Source organism: Manacus vitellinus, unplaced genomic scaffold (genome assembly GCF_001715985.3).
Source record: "Manacus vitellinus isolate BGI_N305 unplaced genomic scaffold, ASM171598v3 scaffold_26_pilon, whole genome shotgun sequence".
Taxonomy (NCBI): Eukaryota; Metazoa; Chordata; class Aves; order Passeriformes; family Pipridae; genus Manacus; species Manacus vitellinus.
In genome coordinates, this window is record NW_021939960.1 from 7,597,322 (window position 1) to 7,621,206 (window position 23,885).

The following is a 23,885-nucleotide window of genomic DNA, read 5'->3' on the forward strand; positions in this document are numbered from 1 at the left end:
TCGTCCAGTTATTCAGGCAATTAGGTGACAGCTGCAGAGATGGCTTTGTGGAGCACTCTGTCCTGCCCCTTAGATATGTCACCTGCTCCAATTACCACCTCCACTCAAGTGTTCAGCAATAAAAGTTGGAGAAGGGGCATGCCCACCTCTCGCTCCTCCCGGCTCTCCAGAGTAATAGGAGAGTGGAGGAGCAGAAATGCTCTGAAATTGGGTTGGTTAAGGTCCAATTACTCTTTGACACACACGGCTTTCTAAGGAAGGCTGCTAGGAGAGGCAGCCCATGCTATTAGTGCCTGTCCAGGTTAAAGACTCCTACCTCTTGCAAAAGCCCTTGTGCAAGGTTTAATGGGAGCTTAGAGGTGGGGGAGGCTGTTATATCTATTAAGAAGCTCTGTGGGGCTGCAGAGGCTCCACTCCTGCTCTTTTGGCTGCTGCTGTTGGCAAGCCAGCACTGCTAAATTAGTGACAACAGGACCTCAGTGACTGAACAGAGGACGTGGGGCCAAAGGAGGAGCATCTGGCACGAGAAGTGATGTGACACTATATTGTTTGGGGGGAATAAGAGGTGGTAAAATATGTGGAAAAGAAACTGTGGTTAGCTGGTTAGTAGGATGTTGTCCCTAATGATCCTGGAATAAAAAACATGGGCATTAGATTTTGCTGGGGTTTAGATGTGGGATTGGACAGAGGGTGGCTCCAGTCTAATGTGACCCTTTCCAGAGCTCCTGTTTTCATCCCTTTAAGTCTTGTGGTTCCTGACATGTTTTATCAAGTGGTACTCATAAGACTTGGACACAACAAGGTGCCTGCCGATATAAGCCCCCCAGTAAGACCTCCACCCCACTAGTCCCACAGGTTTGCTCCACACACACAAATTCCCAAGCTGAGGGGCTTATCCCAAGCCAGTCCCACCATGTGCCCCCCCCCTCCCGCCGAGGAGGAGCAGGGTCCTTACCTCACCTCCTGGCCGATGAGCTCCGTGGGCACTGGGCGAAGGGGCAGATGCAGCAATGGAAACAAACACAGGTCAAACACACAATAGGGGTGCCCGGCCCCACCCCCGAGACATCCCCCTTCTCCGGGGGAAACTCTCCTGCCTGCAGCTGCGTTTCTATTGCCTCCTGGGGCATCCCATTTAGGACAGAAAGGGAAAATCTATCCTGCTGTCGTTTTACTGCATGCCAGCCTGTAGTAAATCATAATCCTGCCCTGTAAATCCTCATATCTGTGCTTATTTTCAAGCACGTGAGTGCACGTTTGCAGTTTCAGGGACCACCTCTCTTCTCTGAATACAGATAACTTTGAAGTCATGACTTTGGAGCTATACTGATATGCATACAACTCAAGTTTAAGTAAAGACCAAGTTTTCTCATGCCGCCTTCTCTACATTTGCCCTTAAAATCTGCTCATCAATTTCTTTTTCCACAGTTCACAATTGTTTTGCTGCAATGGGCATATTCACCTCTAAACCACCATTTTTCTCTTCCCCTTGTCACACTGGACTGAGCCCCTACCAATGCTCAGACATAGTAGGAGATGTGTTAATTGAGGTTTAGGGTAGACAACAGTTTGTAGGGGTTTCAGGGATTATTCCCCATTTGTGAATAAGAGGACTTCTCACTGCTCACAGTAACTATATGCAATAACTTCACATCATCATAGCTGAAATCTTACATCCAGCCAGGAATCCAAATAATCAGGAGGAAAAAAATCCCTCAACATAAGTTTAAATTCACCCAGGCTAAAAACTATAACACGTTTGCTCAATTTGTTTGAGCTAATTGGGTTTCCTGGGATCCAGCTCCCAGTGGGATGACTCACAAGCTTCAACAAACTGGAGGCAGTGGCAAGTCCCAGGGTGTACATAATAAATTACCTTTTCACATGGAGAAACCCAGATTCAAGTGTGGGGAAGGCAGGGTGTGGGAAAATAAATAGAATTAGGGGGCTCTCATTTGCAACCTGAGTGAGCACCTTTGTGTATGTGCAACAAAGCAATGAAATCCAAATATCCAAGCTTGGTTCAACACAACTGGTAGCATCTGGGTTTGGTTTTTTTTTTCAAAATATTCAGATGCTGTGAAAAGCAAGGTGAGGACAAAGGAAGGTGGTTCAGCCCCTCTGTAGGATGAAGCTGCAGTCCCTGCAGCCATCACACCTTTCCAGCCTTGTTCATTCCTCACTTCCAGCCAGCTTTGTCATTTGTCAAATCCACAACCATAAAAAGGAACCAAAATAGATAGGCTGGTCTGTAACCATCACACACAGGGACCACCTGAGGTGACACCCCGGGCTCTGCATCAGAGCCCCTCACCTTCTCCCGAAGAGAAAGCGCGCACAGACCTGCACTTATTTTCCTTTTCCTTTTTTTTTTTTTTTTAAATCAGAAAATAAACAGCAATCAAGCTTTGCATTAACCAGTCGTTTGTTCCCCCATCCCTGCCGGGGGACAGCCCATTTGCTTCTCCAACATGAGCTACTTCTGCCAGGCTCACTCAGATGTGCGACTTCAAAGCCGCTGGCAGAGTGAGCATGATGAAAGCCCCGGGAGCTGATCTGAAGCTCCAGTGATTGCCATCCCCTACAGCAAAGCATGCACGGGGGCTTTTTTTTTTTAATTTGCTTGTTATTTTCCTTCTTCTGGGTGTAGAGGATGAGGGTTAAATATCATAAGGACCTGCATAGGTTTGTGGTTGGGAGTTTTGCAGGATTTTTAGAAAAATTTCAGTGGGGTTGGGGAGCGGGGGGCAGTGAGAGTAACTTAAAGAGTCAAGCCTGGACCTGAAAAATCAAAGCCTATTTGGAACTAGCAAAGTGCAGGGAGCTCAGGACTGTACAGCCTGGTGCTGTGGGATAAACAGCTGCTCACCTCTGACAGACTTGGATCGCGTGCGTGCTCTCTTATCGTCATTTTCTAAACTCATCTGCAACGGAAAGAAAAAAATCATTGCTGAAAGATAACAAGAAAATTATCATTAAAGGACAATCTTTCATGTGGTTGTTGCTTCATGTAAATACCTTGGCAGCAGGGAAAGCTTTCCCATGTTTTTGAGATGAAGGTTTCTTGCTTTGATGCAATTGTTCAACACACTGTGCCCAAACTTAGCAAGTTTAAATTAATTTCCACATCCCAGGACACAGGAAGGACCCTCTGCTTGTTAAGTACCACAGAGGGACAGACACCTGATGTGATGCTCAGTGATGGAGAACAGCTGTGCCTGAGATTGCACTTGTTAAGGGCAGAACTGATTTCTCTGGGTTTGCATCACAGAAGTGCTCTGAGCACCCCAGTGGAATGCCAGCATGTATTCAGAAATCTCTGAATTTGTGTCCAAAATGGTCTCCTGCCTGAGAAGGGCAATTTTTCACAAGTGCCCTGAAGAGCAACCTCTCCTCTCTTCTTAAATTTACCACAAAGAGGGCTGCGTCTAAATAACACCCCCAACGTGGACATCAAACAGGAGGGTCTGCAGGGAACACGAGCATGAATAAGTAACATTGGGGACTTCAAAGTGCTTGATATTAATTAAACATCACCACATACCACAAGGTAGCAGAAGGCTGAAGTGCAGCCACCTCTGGGGTGCAGCACCCAAGCCCTGGTGTCAGGGAGGCTTTGAAATCAGGCAGTGCCTGGAGGTGGGAGCAGGAAAGCAGGGGCCTCCAAGGCATGGCAGAAAGACACAGCTGGAATAATATAAATGGGATTTCATTAAAGTTGTCAACAGAGGTGCTGAAGTGGTCAAAGAGCTGTTTTACATCTTGCCCTCGACACAGATGCTCTCTCTGCAGGCAGGAATGTTTGGCAGCAAATGCCAAGGGGAAACAGCAGGATTGGGATGTGAGCAGGGACAGAGATCATAGCCTGGTAGGCTGGGGGCAAGACAATTTGGGTTTTACTGCAGTCTTACCACGTGGAACATTTCCTCCTGAGACAACAAGAAGGAAAGAGAAAAGTGGGGGAAAGGACCATTTACAAGTGGGATTTGACATAATAAAAACAAATTCACTTTAGAACATCCTCTACAAGGCCCAGTTAGAGAAGGATCCAACCAGCTCCTGGGCCATCCCCAAATGAGGAGGTTCCAGGCTAACCCTCCAACACCCCTGAGAGAGCAGGGACACCAGCAGCTGCTCCCCTTGGTCAAGGGGCAGGAAGGAACATACATGCAGAGCACATCTGGCAGTAGGGATGATGCAGGTGTGATATGTGCCACTGCATCCCCACATGCATCTTAAAATCCTTTCTTGATGGATGGGCCAGGGGTCCTCACCCTCAAAGGATGCACCGCTTGGTGCTTTCCCTGAGATTTGGAGGCAGAAAGGAGGAAGGGAGGGAGGCTGTTGGGCAGGCAGAGAGAGGAAACCAAGGTCCCCAGCCTGTGGGGCACCACAGCTAAAACCACCTCAGAGAGGAGGGATGAAATTTCTCCGAGTGCCTCTCTCCTTTCCATTGCCACCCTCCAGAAATTCACTGTTAGCATGCAAAGATTTATGTGATTTGTTAGATGGGGAGGTTAGAGAGGAAAGGAAAAAAAAAAAAGAGTGGTGGTGGGGAATCAAAACCTGGAGCAATTTCTGCATCCTGTCAGCATTCAGCTCATGGCACCGCGGCGTTGTGCTCCACGTTTATTACAATCTTCCCAATAACACAGCAGACAATTACTATAATTTGTATTTTTAAAGCCCTGGTTCCCTACGGACCAATGGCTCACGTTTAAAGTGTGGAGAGGAGCAGGTGTCACAGGGACTTCATTACATTTATGAGCCTTTCAACGTCGGCGTGTGCTGAGCTCGCTCCCTAATGCCGCAGCACGCCGACAATACAACTAATACCTTGCATTGCTGGGAGCCTCCAACCAAAAGGAATTTCAGAGAGGGCTTTTTCTTTCTTCTTTTTCTTTCTTTTTTTTTTTTTGACTGATCCCCAGGGAATTGGCACATGTTGGGCTGGTGCCTTGGCAATGTGGGTTTCCTGCAGATCAGTTATTCGAAGTGGCAGAGGAGGTCGGGCTCTGGGAAGGGCAATGGGCATCACCTGCAAGGGGCCAGCCCTGGCCAAAAAAAGAGGTCACAGGGCCAGCATGGAAAAGCAAAGCAAAATTTCAATTTTCCTAACCCTGTCCTTCAAGGACAGGCAGGGGGGAATGGCTCAAGCTGCTTGTCTAAAAATGTTGGAGATCTATAAATAAGGGAAATCCCATTTCATGTTACATTTGTCTTCAGGAAATTAGGTATCACTTCCGAGGTAACCTCCAGGCTCCTCACTACACCACAGCACCTCAAAGTAATTCCTGACATTGCCTACCACACCTTTTTCAAGCCAGGATCAAACACCCTGGGAAGACAGAAACACACTTTGTTACCACATGGGCAGTGGGACAGGAGCCACCTAAGACAGGAACAGAGCCAACCTTGCTCAGGACCAAAGAATGCAAAATCCAAAAAGGCTACCTTGCCTGACCTGCTGTACAAAAAAACCTCCAAACCCAAACTCTTGAATTATTGAGGGTTTTCCCCACAGGAAAGACCCCTTTACTTTTTTAGAGAACTTGTCACAGCCTCACCGCTGTGTATTTATTCCACTTGCATCACAGGCAGGATAGGGTGAACTCTGCACTCCTAGAGGGTTTTCTACCATCAGGTTTCTTTTCTCAGCTTAAATCAACAGCAACAGCATCCTCAAAAATCCCCACTCCCCACTAAAGTGCCAAAACACCAGGAATAAGATCCATTTCGGAGCTCAGCCCCTGCTCCTTCCAGGCAGCTTAAATAACTGGCACAGCCATGACTGCACTTCAGGAGCCTCCGTGGTATCGAGCTCAGATGCAGGAAGGTTACATGAAACCACTGTCCTTTACTGTTGCCTTCTCAGCCAGAAACCCTCTAGACAGACTGTTTTAATGCAGAATTCCAGGTTACACAGTGCATGTTTGCAGTCCTGGAGACCGACAGGGTATTTTCATTAGGTCTCTCTCTTATTCACATAACAGCCAGTCTGAGAAGCTGTCTGGATCTCACTCTTATTATTTTAACTCTGAATGAAAACAAAGCAATCCAAGGGGAAACCCACAAATAAACTATTGCTACCAAATGCCAGCCACAGGCATGTTAGTCCAGCTAGAAAACGCAGAGGTTTATTCTGCTCCCCCTCACTTACCAATAGGTTATGTCTAAGATTGAGTCAAAATAAGCACCTAGCAAGTTTCCTAGCCCAGTGCTGCAGGAAAGGACCCTGTGCTGGGTCTCAGGGTACTTGCTTCAGGATTCAACTCAATACTCTGCCATTGACAATCAGAGTAACCTTGGGAACATCATTTCATCCCTGAGTGCCCCTTTTCCCCCCCTTTTCTCTCTAAAGGGAAGAAATACCCCCTGCACCACGGTACCATGTGTTTGCCCCACACTAAGGAGCTCCCTGACACAACCAGAATACAAGTTATAATGATGATGTGTCAATACTGCAAATATAAGTCAATGAGGTTCAAGCAGATAAACTTGAGAAAGAGTTTAACCCGCTGTTACAACGTGAATTTTAACAGCCTGATTCTACAGTAAAGGTCTTGTTCTGCTGCCAAGACAGCAATACAGCACGGATCCAAAGTTTCCTTTTATAGAGTACCTAGAGGGTTGATATTTTCTTCTTCCTTCTTATCTTAATACACATTTCCTTTCCAATGGGAGGCTAAGGGGCATAACAGAACATAAACCCACTGGGAGCCCACCATGTGCTGATGCCCAGGTGTGCCTGGGCTTAGACAGCTCTATGCAAATCTGTACCATTAAGGACCCTACTGAAATTCCCCCGGGTCAGCAGTAATACTTTATATGTATTCAAGAGCACCACAGAGCTCAGAGAAAATAAACATGCTGAAAAAGCCTTCAGCTGGACAAAGGGAGGTGAGGATTCAGCGGGACTATTTATTTTACACCGAAAGCAGCAGAGCTTCCATCAGTGCTTATTTGTGGACATAGCAAAATGCCAATTGCAAGAAGCTGCATCTGAGCTTTAGAGGGACAGACGGACACACAGAGCCTCTATTTTTAGTTTAAAAAAACCCTAAACTTATATTTGCCTAGCAGCAGAAGGAAAATGCCAGAAGAAATTACATTTTTCCTACGGAATTGTTGAAAAGTAGTTTTCTGCTTGGTCCTCCCCCTCTTCCAGATCCAAAGAGTCCCTCAATTAACTCCTCAAGGGAAAAGGCAGCAAAACTGCCCTTCAGCTCCTACCAACTGGTGAGGACAGGTTTGAATGGCCTGTTCTGATTTCTTCTTTTTTTTTGGGGGGGGAGGGGAGGGAGTATTTCCCCCACCCTACCAGGAATTCCTCCTCCTTGGCTGTTGCAGGCTGAACATGGGCAGAGAGACCTTCATCTGGGCCTCCAAATTTCTCCCCCTTGCTCTCTGTGAAGTACCATGGCATCTTTGGTCACTGTAGAAAATGAAGAGGATTTCATCCTGCTGGAGCTTCTCTAGCTGTGAGTTTTTTAAGTAAGGGATGATGGAGGAAGAAATACCCTTGATCAACAGGGTGCCTCTACTTTTAAAAAAAGGCTCAGTAGTAGCTCCCAGCTGCTATTTTAGAACCACACTCAAAGATTAGGAGGGGTTTTTTTTTCCTCTTCTTCCTTTAGGTTCTTCCTTGCTGTTTGATTTAAATCCTCCTGACGTTCCACCTATTGTGAGTCCTGTCCTCGGCTGAATAAACTCCTGCCTGCCTTTTGCTCTGACTGCTTCCAGGAAAGGACACCCTGCGCAGTGTTCCTGGGCTTGGAGTCGGGGCAGGGGGGGGACGTGTGTGATTTTTCCTTGATATGTTTAGACGCAAACCCACAGCTTGTACCCACCTCAAATCCAACACTACAGCTGTGTCACAAACATCCTTCCTGAAGCCGTGCTGTCAGCTTGCATTTGCAGGAAGGGTCCAACCCCCCCCGGAAAGCACCCGGTGCTGCGAGTGAAACGTCTCCCGAGCGCCGACACTCTGTGGCGATGGCAGCAGCATCCTCCACACAGCAGCATCCTCCACACAGCAGCATCCTCCACACAGCAGCATCCTCCACACGAGGGAAGCGGAGCAGAAAAGCTGCTCCTGAGCATCACGTCTGACACAGCCGCAGCTGCACCGTGCGCGTCCGGGCCGGGTGATTTCATACGCTGTAGTTTGAGTTGACATACACTTTCCTCTTGACTGTCTCAGAGGGCTCCAACACGCGATCCCGACGCCAGGGAGGCCTGAGCGGCTCCATACATGCCGATGGCTCTCACGCCACAAGAGGAGGGGTAGGGAAGCGGGGCGGGGAAATAAATCGTAGTTCTTCAACCTCGTTGTTTTCCAGCTCGATAATAAGCTGCCTTTTCCATAAGATTATCCTCGACTGGCACCATGTGAAGGGGTTGTGGAAGTGAGCTATGTGCGTCTCTCCAAAGAGGACAAAATAGCCGGCGCTCGTGGCAGGGATGGGCTCTGGTGACCCCACCACCATCCCTGCTTGTCCTGGCAGCAGTCAGCCTTCACCAACAAGCTGCCTGCTTTTCAGCTGCACCCCAGCTAGGTCCCCATGGCACAGGAAAATAAAGATTTGGGACACAAAGATTCATTTTGCCATCAGATACTGTGGTCCAGGAGCGTCCGTGTGGACGGGCTCAGCTGGCTCCGTGCAGAGATCAGCTCTCGCCAGCACTGCAGAGATCTCATTTCAAACCTGTCATGGGAAATTGTATCCCATGCCTGGACTTCTTTAGAGGCAAAAATAAATAAGTAAACGTGCCCCACATCCCATTGTCCTTCACCGCTGCGCATCCTGTGGATTACGAGCTGTGACTGGCATGAAAAACTACATTTAAATACAATATGTATTTATGAGCACACTTGTAAGTGCAAGTGTGTGCACACAGTGCAGATCCAAAGGTTAGAGAGGGATCAAGACCTCTCCTCCTGCGAGGTAAGAGGGCTACACACACACACACACAATATCCAGGCTCCCTCCAGACTCCCTCTCCATGTCTCCTCCTCTCACCCCCGAATCAGTCACTCAGTTAAAACGCACATAAGCAGAGCTGGGGATTGCAAGAAATGGTTAATATTCACAATGTGCTTGTCAGAGGCAGAGCACTAGATGAGCACCAGGTACTGGGAATATTACCTTTTGTAATCATTGCTTTATTAACATACGACAATCTTATTAAATCTAATCTAAGTGCTTATTTGGCAGGTTCAATAGAAAAGCCTTAATTGAGCTCATTTTAAATGTAGCAACAACTGCTTACTCTGCTCTCTGAGAAGGTGTGAGCTTTCCTGGCGACACCTGTGTGCAGCTGACAGCTTGTTAGTGAAGAAGGATGGCTTTTAAGGGTGGATTTTTGCTGGCTTGGGGTTTTACCAGGGTTTGGTTTATTTGGGGATACAGGAAGGGTCGGTAACATCAGTCACCCAAGGAGGCTTCCTCACCACCCAGGTGGGTCCACCCACACACTGGAGATGATGCCTCACTACTGAGAGGTCAAAATAGGACAGGAAGCACCACTTGTGTAGTGAGCAGCCCAGTTCTCTGCTTAATTAAAGCTTCCTAATCTGCTGGCAGGGAATCTGCCAGGAGGTTTGACAGCTTTGGCTGTACCTCTTTCATCAGCCACAGCTGCAGCAGTAAATGAGTGGCTCTGTTGAGCCCAGGGAGCTGTCCGGGGTCCCGACAGGAATGAATGCCTCGCTTGTCCCCTCCAAAGGCACCACAGCTTCACCTGGTGCTCGAGGGGCTCCTTCCGACCAGCCGGCGCCTTGGAGAAAGGGCCTATTTTAACTATCCTGGGAGTGACCTAAATACCCAGATCTGAGCCATCCTTGAAGGATGGCACCGGAGAGGAAGGCAAGGATTTAACTATCTGGACTCAAAGCCAAATCTTGACAGCTGGAAGCCCTCCCTGCCCGAATTCACCATACAGGAGGTTTGGCTGTAGCGAGGAGACAGAGACTTCCAAGTCCTGTCTGTCACTTTGGGTACCGGAAAGGCTCCATCCCCCCAGGACCAGCTGGTCCATAGGGGCTGGAGCAACACGTGGCCCTCATCCCATGGCCAACACATGGGGTGGTGTGTGGGGGGTGTCACTGTGCTAAAAAAGTAAAAGCTTGTGTGCTCACCTTGATGTGTGTGCCGTGCAGGCTGGCGGCTCCCTCGCAGCTGCTGATCTTCTCTCCGCAGGTCCACCTCTGATTCAGCAGCTCACCCCGAAACTCATTTTCTGAGGAGGAAAAGAGGAACACGGGGTCAGGATCGAGAGTCAGCCTGGCACCTCATCAGCAGCATCAGCCAGAGGTGAAAATGCAATATTTATTCCCTGCCATACAAATCTTCAGGGTCTCCAGGCCCTGAGCAGGAGCCCAGGATACCACACCAAGGCCAAGACCCCCAGCCATGAAGAATTTGCATCCTCAGCCTACCCCAAACCTTGCAACACTGCTCAGCTCGGTTGGAAAACACACTATTAACAGTGAGTAATCACTGGGGAGCTGGACACCTCATGGTGCCCATGGCAGCTGGCAGAGGGCTTCTCCCTTTACACTCTCTTCTCTTTCCAGAGGTGAAGCTAATTTTTAATATTTCACAAAAGTCTGCACATCTAGAACAGTGAGTTGGCATCACTGACTGCAAAGGGGGGGTCCCCATATAGGTTTCCATGGCCACTTTCTGGCATCAGCATCCTGGGAGTGGGTCATTTCTCACCCTGAAGTTTATTTTTGGGGTGATCTCAAAGACAGGAGAAGTAGGGAGAAGGTTCAGACCAGCTCAAGGAAACCTGTGGGAGCTGTGTTGCCAGCAATAGATAACTTGTTGTTTAGGGCACCAGGCAAGCAACTTTGGAACTGCTCTGTCACAAAACAGCTTTTAGGAGAACATGCAGAAAATCACCAGGGAATTGACTCCTCCTTGCCTGTGTCTGTTCTCCCTCTAGAACAGACTACAAAACAACCAGTAATTCCCACAGCGCTCTTGCAGGAACAAGCACATGGAAAGACTGGGATAATTTGATCCTATGATGATGTACATCCAAGATAGTGCCTAAGATAGGTGACTGTGAAAGTCATCTTTATGTGTTTGTCCTTAAACAGCTGCTCTGAAGCCAGGAGTGCAGCGAGGGGAACTTTTCTAGGTTTCATGGGAGATTCACAACTCTGTTTGAAACGCTGTGTTCTAGCCTAGACCCAAGAAAAGGCACAGGGCTTGGAGGCAAAATCCAAGAGTTGCTGAAACATTATTCTGCTTTGGAGAAGCTCCGAGGAAAGGGAGCAGGGAAGCACAGATGGCCAGGCAGATGATTAAAACCAAGCAAAATGAGAAAAAAAAAGCTAGAAAGGGAGAGAAGAAAGGAGAACAGAGGGGAAAAAATATCAAATAAGAAGAAATAAAGATGTTTCAATAACACATTCATAGGCCATTACAGCCTGCCTGCTCATCTGAAGCATTTCACTGATCATCCTTCTCCTAAACATGTTTTAAAGCAGGAGCAACCTCTATGGGATGGAGCAGAGAGTGGGTTAAACTGTAGAAACAATGGATCCAGAATGCCAAATCAAAGCTCTACTTGGGTTTAAGATTTTTGAAAGGTTGAGAGGTCATGAGATACAACCCCGAGGAGGAAAAATTAGCAACATACATGCAGATTCATCCTTTTTGAGCCTGTTTTCTCATGTGTGCCTAAGTCATAGGCTAAGGGTGAATTCTGGAAGCTGCCATGGATAAATCTGGCTCAAAGTGTCAGCTTGTCCTCGCCACAGGTCCCATCCCAACCTCCCAAATTTTCATCCCTTTAAGCAAGAAGGGAAGGCACTGAGTGTTGGGACGAGGAGCCTCAGCTAGGCTGAAGGTGTGTTGGCCACACCAGCTCAGAGCCTTCCTGCCTGCTCCAGTCCCTCTGCCCAGCCCACTTTGGGTGGCCAAAGCAGCTCCATCAACACTGGAATCAGATTTCCTGTACTTTGTGCTGCTTAAATGTGTCTGGTCTCCGGAGAGGATCAGCTTGCACTGCTGGCTCTGCCTTTTCCACCTCCCTCCAGATCCCGGGTTCAGCAGAAACAAAGCTCACTGGTTATGTGAAGGACATGTGTGTTAACCCCTACCTGTGCCACCCAAGGGAAAGTGTGAGATATTGCCTGAAATATGAGTTTTAGCCCATTGAAAGCAGATCCTGGAGTTAATGGTTGATTCTGGGGTCCCCTTCTGGCACTGAACTGGGACAGCTGAAGCACACAGCTGGGAGCACTTGCATCCACTCCCCCTTGAAAAATAATCTAGATGCTCAGCTGGCCTGATGGATCACTGCCTGGTGTTCACATCCCAAAGGAAACCGCCAGCTTTCCCCCACCAATTCCCTCCTCAGGACCCTCCACACAGTCAGGACTGGAGCACACACTGGGGCCTCCAGTGGACAGGCTGCTTTTCCCCAGGACCATTTAGGACAATCCACAACCATCCTCTTCCTAATGATGTTCTTTCCCAAACCTGTCAGCTGTGAATCAAAATATTGCAAGCTGTGTACAATCCTGGCACAGAAGAACAGGTTCTGTGAAACACTTGGGTCACTCTCATCAACACCAAACAAGGTGATGTGGAAACTTGGGAGGGAGACCACAGCAATTCTGAGTGTTAATCAGACGTGTGTGCTTTACTTTCCATTTACAGAGAAAGAAGAAAGCACAGATTTCCCGGAAAAAAATGAAACCCTCTAAAGAATGGCAGAAAATTCCCCCAAAAATAAACACAGCAAACCTCATAGGAAGCTTTGGAGGGAGAGTGAATAGAAAACGAGGCAGGATGCCGCAGGAGGGAGCTACCTGGGTGGCAGCCAGCTCCCACACATGTCCTTACAGCACCAGGGGAGCCACATTTGCAGCAACACTCTGTCTCCAAATCTCAGCAGAGATTGCACCTGACGTAGCAAAGCACTGGGGTGAGAGGAAACTTCCACAGAGAAAAGGTGGGGGGTGAAGGCCTCCTTTTCTCATAAGATGCACCACTGCATATTTAAACTGAAAGACTAGAAGAAAAACATATCAATCTTCATTTGCTCCCCCAAGTGTGACAAAAGCAAAAGGAAGGGAGAAAGATTTTTCTTCATCTTTACTCAGGAACACTTTTTATGAGAAAGGTGAATCCTGTGTTAACAAGGCAGCAATGTGCTGAGAACAAGCTGGGTCCTTCAGTGTCCTGCCACACAACGTGGGCTCACTTCTCAGAGCAAATATAGCAGCAGTGCCAGGGATCAGAGGGAGCATTTTGGTCCCCTTCTTTAGTGTGAATTAAAATAAATTTAAAAAAAAAAAATCAAAACCAAGTTCTACAACTTCTCTAGGCTGGAGAAGCCACCCCTGGACCTCTGCACTCCTCTGCACTGCTGGATGCCCAACACCCCTGCATTTTACAGAAAAGAGGGAGAGCAACTTTTTACACAGGCAAACAGTGATAGGACAAGGGGAAACAGTTTTAAACTAAAAGAGGAGAGATTTAGATCTGCTGTTAGGAAGAAGCGTTTTACTCCGAAGATGGTAAGGCCCTGGCACAGGTTGCCCAGAAAAGCTGTGGCTGCCCCATCCCTGGAAATGTTCAAGGCCAGGTTGGACAGGGCTTGGAGCAACCTGGTCTAGTGGAAGGTGTCCCTGTCTATGACAAGGGGGTGAAACAAGATGATCTTTAAGGTCCCTTTAACCCAGACCATTCTATGACTGATTTTGCAGGGCACTGCCCACACACACACGGCTCTGTGGCCACTGGTCACTGCCTGGAGAACACCAAGAGCTGAATTTGCTTTCCTGCATGGCCCCAACCCCAGGGTGCAGTGAGGGCTTTTCCCCTGGCAGGCAGCATGAATCAACTTTGATTTAAGGCTTCAGTCTCAGATCCAAACTGCAGCACCGAACCCCCTTGCACAGCCTCCAGGACTCAGCACAGCTAATTGCCCCATGTTCCTTCCCAACCCTTACCAAGAAAACACCCCTCTGAGCCGGTACCCCACACAGCTTAACCTTCTCACATGCACAGCAGCTCAGCATCAGGGTGCTTTTTCCAAGAGAAATTAATGAAAACCTCCGTAGGGATCAAAATACACTGAAAAAATAGAACCTGGCTTCTGTAGCAATTCTCCTCCATTCTTCTCTGATGCCAGGGGTGTTGGTTTAACCCCCTCTCGGGGCACAGAAAGCCTGTCTGTTCGAGGCAATTATCGCTGTGTACCGTGGCATGGTGATGTTCAGTGCTGCAAATTCAGCTTCCCAAACACGCATTTAATTTAAGATCTAATACTGGATGTTAATTGTATAGTGCACAGTAAACGACTGATCATTAAAACATATTAATTGAGGTTTAACAACTGTGTAATAGATATTACATCTCATACTTATCAGCAAATATGATTTAATAATCAGTTTAGATGGGGTGTATGGATGGGAGATGTAGCATGGGTGGATAGATTGTGGTTGTTCTTTGTTCGTTTGCTGACCCCTAAAGATACTTTTCCCTATGGTTGGAGAGGAGCTGAGCAATCACCAGGCAAATCATAGAATCATAGAATGGCTGGGTTTGGAAGAGACCTTAAAGACCATCTTGTTCCAACCCCCTGCCATGGGCAGGGACACCTTCCACTAGACCAGGCTGCTCCAAGCCCAGTCCAACCTGACCTTGGACAGTTCCAGGGATGGGGATGTTGAGCTTCAATGTTCTCACCTGGGCAAGTTCCAAAGGGTTTATAATCTCTATAAGAGGAGAAATGAAGGAGTCATGAGTAGTTTCTCCTGTAAAGCTGGAGCTGAACTGCAGGGACCTTTACCCTTGACTGTGTTTGCACGACTCAAAATTTGCTCATGAGCTCACTGCTCCTCATCCCCACCGTGGCCCCACTCACTGAAGCACAGAGCAGGAGGTTGCCTTGCTGCACTGCATGGCTGTTCAGAGACCCAACAACTCATTGTAGCAATGAGCTGAATTTGTGATCCCACCGTTCCAGCAAAAACACAGTGCTGGCTTAACCCACCATGCTACCAAACCACATGCTGTGACATCAAAGGTTATGAAATCTGTGATGTGCACTCTGACCTTTTATTTTTCCCCTTACCCAAAGGAAAGGAAGGGCTTGATTTCAATAGGATCAAGCCTTCCTAGTGCTTTCACTGCCAAACAGACCCCTGCAGCACAGCATATATTGCTGACACACTCAGCAGCCGGCTCAGCACCAGCACAGCCCCGAGGTGTCCAGTGCCAACAGCCCTGCTCAGCTCTGCAGGTCCTGGGGCACAGGAGGAGAAGAGCACCAGAGTTTCCATCTCACTATGCAAAGGGGGAGAGGACAGGTCACTGCTAGCACAGTGCTGCTGCTTCTCCATCTCCAGCCACAAGAACCTGCCACTCTCCTTCCAGCAATTCCTGCAGCACAGGGAGCATCCCCTGCCTCAGCTCCCTCATCCGACACTGCCTGAAGCACAAGTGACTCACATTCGACTTCCCAGCTCCATTCTACACCTCAGCCCTTGGCTCATCCTGCTTCTGATGCTGTCAGCTGCCACCTTTGCCCAAGTGGCTGTGTCAGCCCCTGTGGTCACCTTAGCCACGCCAGCTCATGCTTTGCCCTGTCATACCTGGCACTTCTGGATACCTGACTCTTTGTCAGGTCCTTTATGGGAAAAGGGGATCATCCCTTCCCCCTTGCCCTAGGACGACACTGAGCAACTGGTTTCATCACAAGATTATTCAAATATCCCAAATATAAGAACGTGTTGCAATGGGAAGGGAAGAAGCAGGGCAACCTGTTCCTTGGAGAGGGAGCAAAGCCCTCAGTGGTGGGGCTCAGTAGCAGGATCAAGATCCACCAGGAGCAAGGTTCAAACATCACCTTGCCACAGGAGACAACATCCCCAGGCCCTGGTGATGGCTGTGCTGCCATCCTTCACCTGGGGCCCTTTGTCCATCCCTGCCCAGCACCTCTGCACACCAAGGTGAGCCCTAGGAAAGGACCAACATTTCATCCTGTTTCTCTGCATCAGCCAACACCACAAGAGCTGGAGCCCTGTGCACCCACGATGCAGGGAAGCAAATGAGGCTGCAGTCTCTCCTCATTAAGAGCAATATTCATGCTCCAGTGTTCATGGCCAGTTAATAAGACTTTTTATTAGAGTATTTTTTCTTTTTCTACTAAGTGGCAGCAGCACAGTACACAGCACTGCACAGGGTATAAAAGGTGTTTTTCACCTTCCATCCTTGTACCACTTGTGTACTGTTCAAGAGAGGAACAAAAGCTGCGTGCCCAGAGCAGCGCTGCTGTCTGCACAGGGTTCTTAAGTATTGATCAAAAAGATTAAAGAGTGAACACTGTTCAACATCCCATTTTCCCCCAGCTCCGTGGGGGAGCTGTCAAAGCACAAAGCTGCTCTAAGTGTGGCAAGCAAGGCCACCAACAAGAGGTGAAACAAAGCACTGAGGTTCTCCACCAGAGAATCTCCAAGGCCCAGGGCAGCAAAAGGTCCTGGAAAAGCTCTCAGGCAATGCAGATCCCTCTCTAAGGCAAGAGCAAGACCTGAGCCATGGACTTCTCTGCCTCCTGCCTTTCTCCTGCCAGACACTAAGTGTTCCTACTGCAACTGGAGGAACTTCACTGACACAGCTGATTAATTCCTCTCCAAATATACCTGAGTCTGAAGGAAAAGAAAAATAATAATATTAAAGAAGAAAATAAAATATCAAACAAACCCTGGCTTATCACTTGCAAATGATGAGTGCCAGCATCCTCCCCTTCTGCCAGGCTTATTCACAGCATGGACCACTCCTGCCCCTGGCTTCATCTCCAGCATCCATCCTTTTATGCACTCAGAGGGAGCTCTGCCCAGCCACACTCATGTGCTGTGCCCAGCACATGTGCAAACAGGCGTGTAAGGTGTCAGGTTTGCAGGAAAGCATCTCCCAGAAACATGATGTTGCTTCTTTCTTCTTGCACATTTCCCTCATTTTTTTGTTCTAATTTGGCTTTCCTGGTAGTTTCTCTATTCCACAAAAGCCAAATGCAAACCGCGTCCCTTAATCTCCAAAACAGCAGCTCACTGCTGAGAAAATAATATAGATGTAACTTCCAGCATCACACACTTTCTTTTCCATTTATATGCAAATGACGACCTTTCACCCAAGCTGTCTCAAAGAAGTATTTCCTTAAAAATGCAAATAGCATGTTGCAGGCAGTTACTCTGGCTGAGTCTTTCTTATATTATTATTATTATTTCTTTTAACCTTACCAGCACTGTAAAACACAACAGCTAAACTGCACCCCGGCAATAATTACTTTTCATACCAAATTGAAAGCAACCGTGGAGCCGACGTGTCGAAACACCAGCAGGAGAGTTCAGCGCAGATAAATTCTTAGAGGTGGTTTTGGATAAGCTTGTCTTGGGCCGCTGGGAAGGAAGCAGCTCCAAGACACGCTGCTGCTGAAGGAAAAGACCTGACGGCTCAGGGTGAGGTTACAAGAGCATCTCTGGTCTTGTAAAACCCTTCCCATGGGGCTGCTGATGCGCAGGAGCCCTCAGGAAGGGCCAAACCACCTGTGCAAGTCGGGCTGAGCACAGCAGGCACGAGGAGAACATCCACTGGCAGTGCCAGTGTTGGACAGGGGTGTCCTTCCCCACCCACGGTGGTCTGGGAAGACCTTTAGGGCCGTGTGTGCACTTTGTACCTGTGCTGTGCAAAGGGGCTGCAGGGAAACATCAGGACTCCTGGGCCTGAAGGTGAACAGTGACAAGAGTGGCTGAAGAAGAGGCCAATGAGGAAGCAGCCACAATGAGATAAATGCACTCAGAGGAACAAACTCAGAGGATTTCAGCTCCAAGACTCCTCTAGTTCACCTCTATTTCTCCCAGCTGGTGAGAGAAGGGTAAACCTCCAGGGAGAGCAGCATAGTGCTGATTCCATCTCCACCATGGCAGCAGCCACAACACCAGCACTATGTGCATCTCCCCACCTGTGGGGATGGGGACAGGGTTGTCCCCCCAGGCTGGTAGTATGACCCCACCCCAACAAGTTGAAGGGTGAAAGGAGGCATCAGCAACTGCTGAAACCAAAGCCTTCCCTTCCTCACAGCTGCTCTAGGCCTGCACAGGGAAGTACTCCAAGCAGAGATGGATGTCAAAACAGACTGAGTTGGATGCATTGATCCAGTTCAAGTATTTGACACGCTGCATCCAAACTGCTCTATCATTAGTTTGGAAATCAAGAGGGAAGAGGAAGAGAGAGCCCAAGCACTGTGCTTTCAGAGGAGGGTACAAGGCTGCATGCTGGGGGAAAGCCAAACGTAAAGAGCAAAGGTAATAAATCAGGTTCTTCACATACAGAAATAGCAAGGAAGAAAAGCCAGTTAAAGACAACCTTCCTGGGACAGGACAGCACAGGGCTCAGCTCAGTACCTGCTTCTGAAAATTTCCACAGCATGTAGTGAGAGTAGAAGAAACCTCTACCATTTTAGTCATCCATAGATTTAGCTGTCAATGACTTGAGTTTCCTTCTGGGCTCCAAACCTCTGGAGCTGCCCCAGTGTTGACTGTCATAGGCAAAGTGAATTTGAATCTGTGGTGGGACCTTACCCTCAGCCTCACAGGTTCTAGACAAAAACAGAACTGCAAAAAAACCCACAATAGCTAAAACAAAAATCCCACATTATTTCTGCTCAACATTGGCCCACGTTGGGCACACAGAGGGGTTTGAGAGACACAAATCATCTTGTCCCCAGCACAGGACTGGGGCCCATCAGCAGTGTTTGCTCAAGCAGGTGGATTTCTGGCAGGGATTTCTACCACATGTGACACCAGGTCAGGCAGAGGAGGGAGAAGCTGCCTGGAAGAGCCAGGGAAGGGGCTGGCAGTGCCTCTGATGCAAAGTTAGATGACTAAATGGGCTACTTCCCAGCTGCCAGCTTGTCTTTATGATATTAAGCCTTTCCTCTCTGCTGCCATATAAGAAGTGAAAAGTTGACACGTAAGCGTGTGTCATATGGAGTCAGAGAGACAGAAGCAATAAGGCATAAAAGGAGGTGAGATCATCGTGCAGCAACAACTCCCCTGGGGTACGAGGCAGCTTTGCTCAGCGCCCGCTGGCTCCCAGCTCCCACCAGCACCCCCTCCCATGGCGTGGGCCCAGCACACTCAAAACAGAGCCCATTCCCTCTCTGAGCCCCCCAGACCAGGGGGACACACACAGGGTGCCCCATTGCCCACTATGAAATAAGGCAATTAACAGCTTTTGAAGGGTCAGCTTATTAAACAGGAGTCTCTGCCAGCCAGAGTGTCCCAGCCCCCCAGGATTATTGCTGCTGAATAGGGTGGTTGCTGTGCACTGTTTGCCTGAAGAGGAGAATCATCAAATATGTTAAGTTTATAGCCCTGCTGGCACTGCTCCGAGCACTCCTGCAGGCTCCCTGTAATTGAAATTAAATAGAGACAAGTGATACCTTTCTGTCCTTCCCACAGCCTTTGCTTGCTTGGGAATACAACTCAGGGAGAACAAGGAGGAGGGATGAGGCAGCAGCTGGACACCCATGGGCATTGCTCTCAGAGCAGCTTTCATCCCCACTTCCAGCCACTTGCACAGGCTGAGCCTGCTGTGCTGCACTGGTTTTGCCCCAGAACTGAGCCAGGAGCAGAGAAAACCCACAGTCCCCAGCAGTGTAGTCATACCTGGGCCCCACAGCCAAGGATCAGCTCATATCCCGTGAGTCACAAGTTTCTCTCCCCTCCAAATCATTTCTCCCAATCCTCCCCTTTCCAGCAGGGAGTCCTTGCTCTCTCCTCAGCAGTGCTCCCTGCTCAGTGGGTGAGCACAGCAGGAGCAGCCAACCTGCCAGAGCCACCTGCCTCCCCAGCAGCCAGGAAGCTGCTCCATGATGGGAGGGAGCCGAAAGTTTCTAGGGAATGTGAGAGAGAAGCTGACAACTCCGTGCTCTGTTGAGACACTGCAGGCGGAGTTAACTGTTTCAAATGTCATTTTTTTTAGAGCAACAACATTGCTCCCAGGCACTGTTTTGGTTTTTTTTTTTTACTTTTTTTTTTTGTTTTGTTTTTAATAAAAACAAAAATGGAGCAGCTCTCTCCAGAAGGCTATTTAATCCTCTCCTGTCACTTGTGTTCTTGGAGAGCGCATTTCTCTGGGCAAAAGCAGCGAGTTACTCGCTGACTAATTACATCAAAATATTGAGGGCAACAAACAAACCTTTAACTCCACTTGCCAGAAGCTCGCTAGATGCAAAGCTTCAGAATTATGGAAGAGAAGCGTATGCAAAAGCAGGAGAAGCTGGGACCTCAGATGTGCTCATGGCAACATCAAATTTCAGAGGGATGAATTAACTGTGCCCCTCTGCAGAGCTCCTCTCAAATTGGGCTAACTTTGGTCAAGATAGCTTTACCTGGAATCTCACCCACCCAACAGTTTTGACTTCTTACAAATCAAGATTTCATTTTCCTTTATCAGGGAAGGGAATTCATTTATTTTCCTCTCATTCCCACACACGCACTTGGATTTTGGGTACAGCAAGGACCAAACACATGTGCACCAGGAAGGCTCATTTTAGGTTACAAGCCCCATTAGAAGGCAGTTTTTGGCTTAAATCAGGCAACTTCTTTCAAAGCCCATCTGACACCTTCACTTATCCCAGCAGCACAGTGGAGCAACCTCTACTTGGGACACAGTGTCACAGATCCAACCCCTCCCTGCCCCAAAACTTTCACCAGACATTCAGTCAGTAGGATTTCAGGTTTGAAATCCTTCCCATCACCCTGCATTGGCCATACAGCCAAAATGGGAAAAACCAGTGATGAAAGAGGAAAGCCTAATTCTGCATTTAGGCTTCTGATGGGCTTCTAAGAGGGTTTGGATGCTCAAGAGCTGAAACAGGTGACTTAAATGCAAGCTTTGGCCCCAGACTCGTGACTGCCAGACAGCCATCACATTCCAACCCCCACAGCTGCCTCTCCCAGGCTGGACAGCACCAGGAGCAGGGAAAGGCTCCAGTTCTGAAAATGTGGGTTAACCAAAGGCAGCTGCTGGGGAGGCTTCTCTGCACTGTGTGGGTATTTGTGCACTCACATAATGAGGCGCTTCCCACAAACCTTAACCAGCCACACTCAAGGAGCCCAGTGACAAGTGCAAGTTATTCAACATCAAATTGTTGGTTTCGAGGGATTGCTTAAAAAAGAAAAAAAGAAAAAGAAAACTCAAAAGTGCTTAGAGTGTCATCTATAGATTTTTCCAGCAATACCCCGGTTTTTAAATACTGTGTGCATGAAAGCTCTCCCAGAGCCATCTCTTGTACCTTCTAATAATATTCACCAGGGGATCCTCCTAATGTGGGGTTTGAATCCATTGCTGCTGAATACACCTGACTCTTGACCTGCAGGGAGGGTTCAGGTAAAAGTGCCCGTGAGCTGCTGCTCAGAGAGACGATTACAGCCCTCAGCATCGATCAGAGAGGTTCTGATTGCACCCACAAGGAGCAAGAGGCTTCCCCAAAACTGGCAGAGAGCTGACTTGCAGATACTGTCCTAGGGAGAGCCACGCACCTGCCAAAGAGTTTCAAGCAAAGGAACGAAGAAACCCGACTCTCTGCTGCAGTTTATATTTAATTAGAGGAAAGGCAGCTTACGCAGCAGTTTCGGAAACATATTGTCTTACAGCATATTGGATATTTGTATCTTAACAGCTCGACATCGATTTCTTTTATGTAAAGGAAGAGGGGGGAAGAGCACCGCGTGCCCTAAGTTGTGTAAGCTCCAAAGAGACGCCTGTACCGCTTGGACTAATGTTTAGAGTAATCAAAGGCGTGAGCTCATGTATTATGGATGGGAACGAGAGTTTTCAGTCTTCTGCAAAAAGGAATCTCCAGCGTTTGGTATTTTGTTAGCAGCCTGGCACCATATGGCTCTCCCCTGCTGATATTCTTTCACACCAGAACTTTATGTTCAGATGCTTTAGTTAATATTTTACCCAGCAAGCATAAACAAGATGCAAAGATTGCAGTCGACAGCAACCTCCTCTTAAACCATATACCCACGTTAATAGTGAAGGCTTCTTTCAGCAAGTACTTTACTGAACACATGCCTGGCTTCATTTTTTCCTTAGGGGTCCAAGCTGGGCCATTTACTTTAACTGCCTTCCCATCAAACAAAACGCAAGCAGCAAAACCAAGAAGGATGTTTTCACTCCCTCCTTACACTGTTTCCTGGCTGGTTCAAGGCAACCCTGGATGAGTGCAGGTGACACACACATACCAGTTGTATTTGTCTACAAAGTTGTATTTGTCTCTGCTTCTGTATCATTTCAGCCTAAATTTTATCTTGGAAAGGCAGTGTTTTTCTCATTCTCCCCTCCTGAAGCAGGGATGGAGCCCCAGGCAAAGCTCCCAGCCCTCAGGGAAGCCTCACCCAGGCACCAACACCCTAAACTGACCAAGACCAACATGCATCCAACTCTGTGACCAAGATTTGTGCTTCCCCCCACCAAGTTAGACCCAGAATCACTTGCAGCTTTGAGATCTGGCTCTAAATGTTACACTTAAATTCCCCACACACACCCCCACCCTGCAATATTCTTATTAGCCTTTAATATTCTTAAAACAAATAGGACCTAACAGATGTCTTTTCAGCCTGCACTCTTATTAATGAGAATATTGTAAGAATGGAAATCAGGTCACAAATGTTTAATACTTTGTTTAAAAAGTCTTCAGCTTCTTTAAAGAGTTCCACTAATCCCAACATGACAGATGTACAAGGCAGTTTTGCTTGGGGCAGATTAAAATTCTCGCTCTGATTTGCTCTTTCATTTGGTCTGATTAAAATAACATTGCGATTTTTTTTTCAACGTGCTGACTTCAAAATAAAAAAGGAAAGAATAAAAAGTGACCAGTAAAGGCCAGCATGATCACAATAAAAGCAAATTTATTGTTGTTAAGATAAAAAAAAAAAAGCAAGAGAATAGGAATGGGGGGACAGCCAGCTCATACCCAGGTTAGCATTAAAGCTCTGTGTTAAAGATGAAAGGGGAACCTTTCTAAACTATGTTCTTCCATTTGAAAGTGTTTATTAATCTATTCTCTCTGAAGCAAAAAGTTCAATGAAAGACAAAGATCAAAAGTATTCTAATTTAGGTGAAAATTATTTTTTTCCTCTTTTTCTTTTTCCCCCCCAAAACCAAACCAAACTGAAAAGCAGAGCATTGCAGAGCATGGCACTTCAGTATTCTTCCCTGAGACTGAGATTTGCTGGAAATAGCCCAGCTGACAGGACAAGGTGATCTTGGCCACCCTTTCCTCAAACAAACTATGCTGGGAATTCCCCATTTCTCTTTCTTGACTTCCTTTCACACCAGGCCACCCTTCCCTGGGCCAGCTTTCCCAGCTACCTTCCTTTCCTTGCTGTTCCAAAACACATCAGGCATCCGAGTCACATATGAATGTGTGTGTGGCAGTTGGCACACCAGGATGCTCTGATGGGAGAAGCAGAGGAGCAGCGTGCTGGGATAAAGCCCCAGCCCACTCCCAGCCCATATCCTCTCCCCACATTCACCTGTAAACAAGCCAGAGCCATGCCTGCCTTTTTCCTCTTGGGTCTGCCCAAAAACAGCCACGATTCCCAGTGCTGGGTCCATCCAGGGCACTGCTGGACCAGTTTCCTGCCTCATCAAAGGCTCCTGTAGCATGGAGGGAGGCATGGCTTTAAAAAGCAGCCAGTGCTGTTCAAAATACAGCCCCTCAGAGGGCAAACTCCTGCTTAAAGAGACCGAGACTACACACTGAGATCCCAGTCTGGACCTCTCCAGCCCAGAAACCTTCTCTGCCTCCCCATCCCCTCCTGCAAGCCCACAGCAAAGCCT

At 47.9% G+C, this 23,885-nt stretch overlaps 1 protein-coding gene across 1 annotated transcript in view; it reads right to left on the reverse strand.

The window, feature by feature from the left end:
• MYT1 (myelin transcription factor 1) overlaps positions 1–23,885 on the reverse strand; it is a 58,986-nt gene that overhangs the window by 30,426 nt on the left and 4,675 nt on the right. The window contains exons 2-4 of the mRNA XM_008932678.2: positions 10,142–10,242; positions 2,870–2,924; positions 956–986 (exon numbers count right to left, since the gene is read on the reverse strand). Coding sequence (XP_008930926.2) covers positions 956–986; positions 2,870–2,924 — 86 coding nt within the window. The 5' untranslated portion in view covers positions 10,142–10,242. The remainder of the gene's footprint in view (positions 1–955; positions 987–2,869; positions 2,925–10,141; positions 10,243–23,885) is intronic.